This window comes from Octopus bimaculoides, unplaced genomic scaffold (assembly GCF_001194135.2).
Source record: "Octopus bimaculoides isolate UCB-OBI-ISO-001 unplaced genomic scaffold, ASM119413v2 Scaffold_117459, whole genome shotgun sequence".
Lineage (NCBI taxonomy): Eukaryota > Metazoa > Mollusca > Cephalopoda > Octopoda > Octopodidae > Octopus > Octopus bimaculoides.
Window position 1 is genome coordinate 19,887 of NW_026421380.1, and position 714 is coordinate 20,600.

The 714-nt window shown below is 43.0% G+C and overlaps 1 protein-coding gene across 1 annotated transcript in view; it reads right to left on the reverse strand.

Moving 5' to 3' along the window:
* LOC106880204 (uncharacterized) overlaps positions 1-714 on the reverse strand; it is a gene marked incomplete at its 3' end in the record, with an annotated part of 35,406 nt that overhangs the window by 7,552 nt on the left and 27,140 nt on the right. Inside the window, exon 4 of the mRNA XM_014930060.2 lies at positions 511-595. Within this exon, the coding sequence (XP_014785546.2) occupies positions 511-595 (85 nt within the window). The remainder of the gene's footprint in view (positions 1-510; positions 596-714) is intronic.

Here is a 714-nt window from a genome sequence, read left to right on the forward strand (position 1 = left end):
GTTGTGCTTGTAGTGGTGGTGGTGGTGGTGGTTGAGGTAGTGGTGGTGATGTTTGTGGTGGTGGTGGTGGTGGTTTGGTGGTGATGGTGGTGGTAGTAGTGGTTTTGTTTGCAGTGGTGGTGGTAGTGGTAGGTGTTGAGGTGGCAAAAGTATTGGTAGCAAAAGTGATTACAACCACAACCACCTCTACCACGACCAACACTACATCAACAACAACTACAACACAAATATAACTACTACGACCACCACCATAACTTCCACTCCAAAGCAACCACCTCCACAACCACTATCACCTCAACTACAACCATAACTCAACAACACCACCACAACTACACTATATCCACAACCACAACCAATAAGTACCATTACAACTACTAGCAGTATTACCATAAATTGCACAACCACAGCTACCACCGCAACCACAGCTACCGCCTAACTACTGTCATACAGAAGGGATGATGTGTGCAATAACAGCAGGAAGGAATGAAGGCATAAAAAGACTTTATTTACCATGTCTGTGCTGTGTTCTATGCCTTCTCTTATTGGCACTACGTTGGCGCGTCTTTTGCAACAAGATGTTTCGCTCTTTCGGCTCCTATTGGATGTAGAAGATAGAACCGTAAATATATATATATATATATATATATATATATATATGAAACACACACACATACATACAGGCACACTCACAGATAGACAGTCAGACGGATGGAC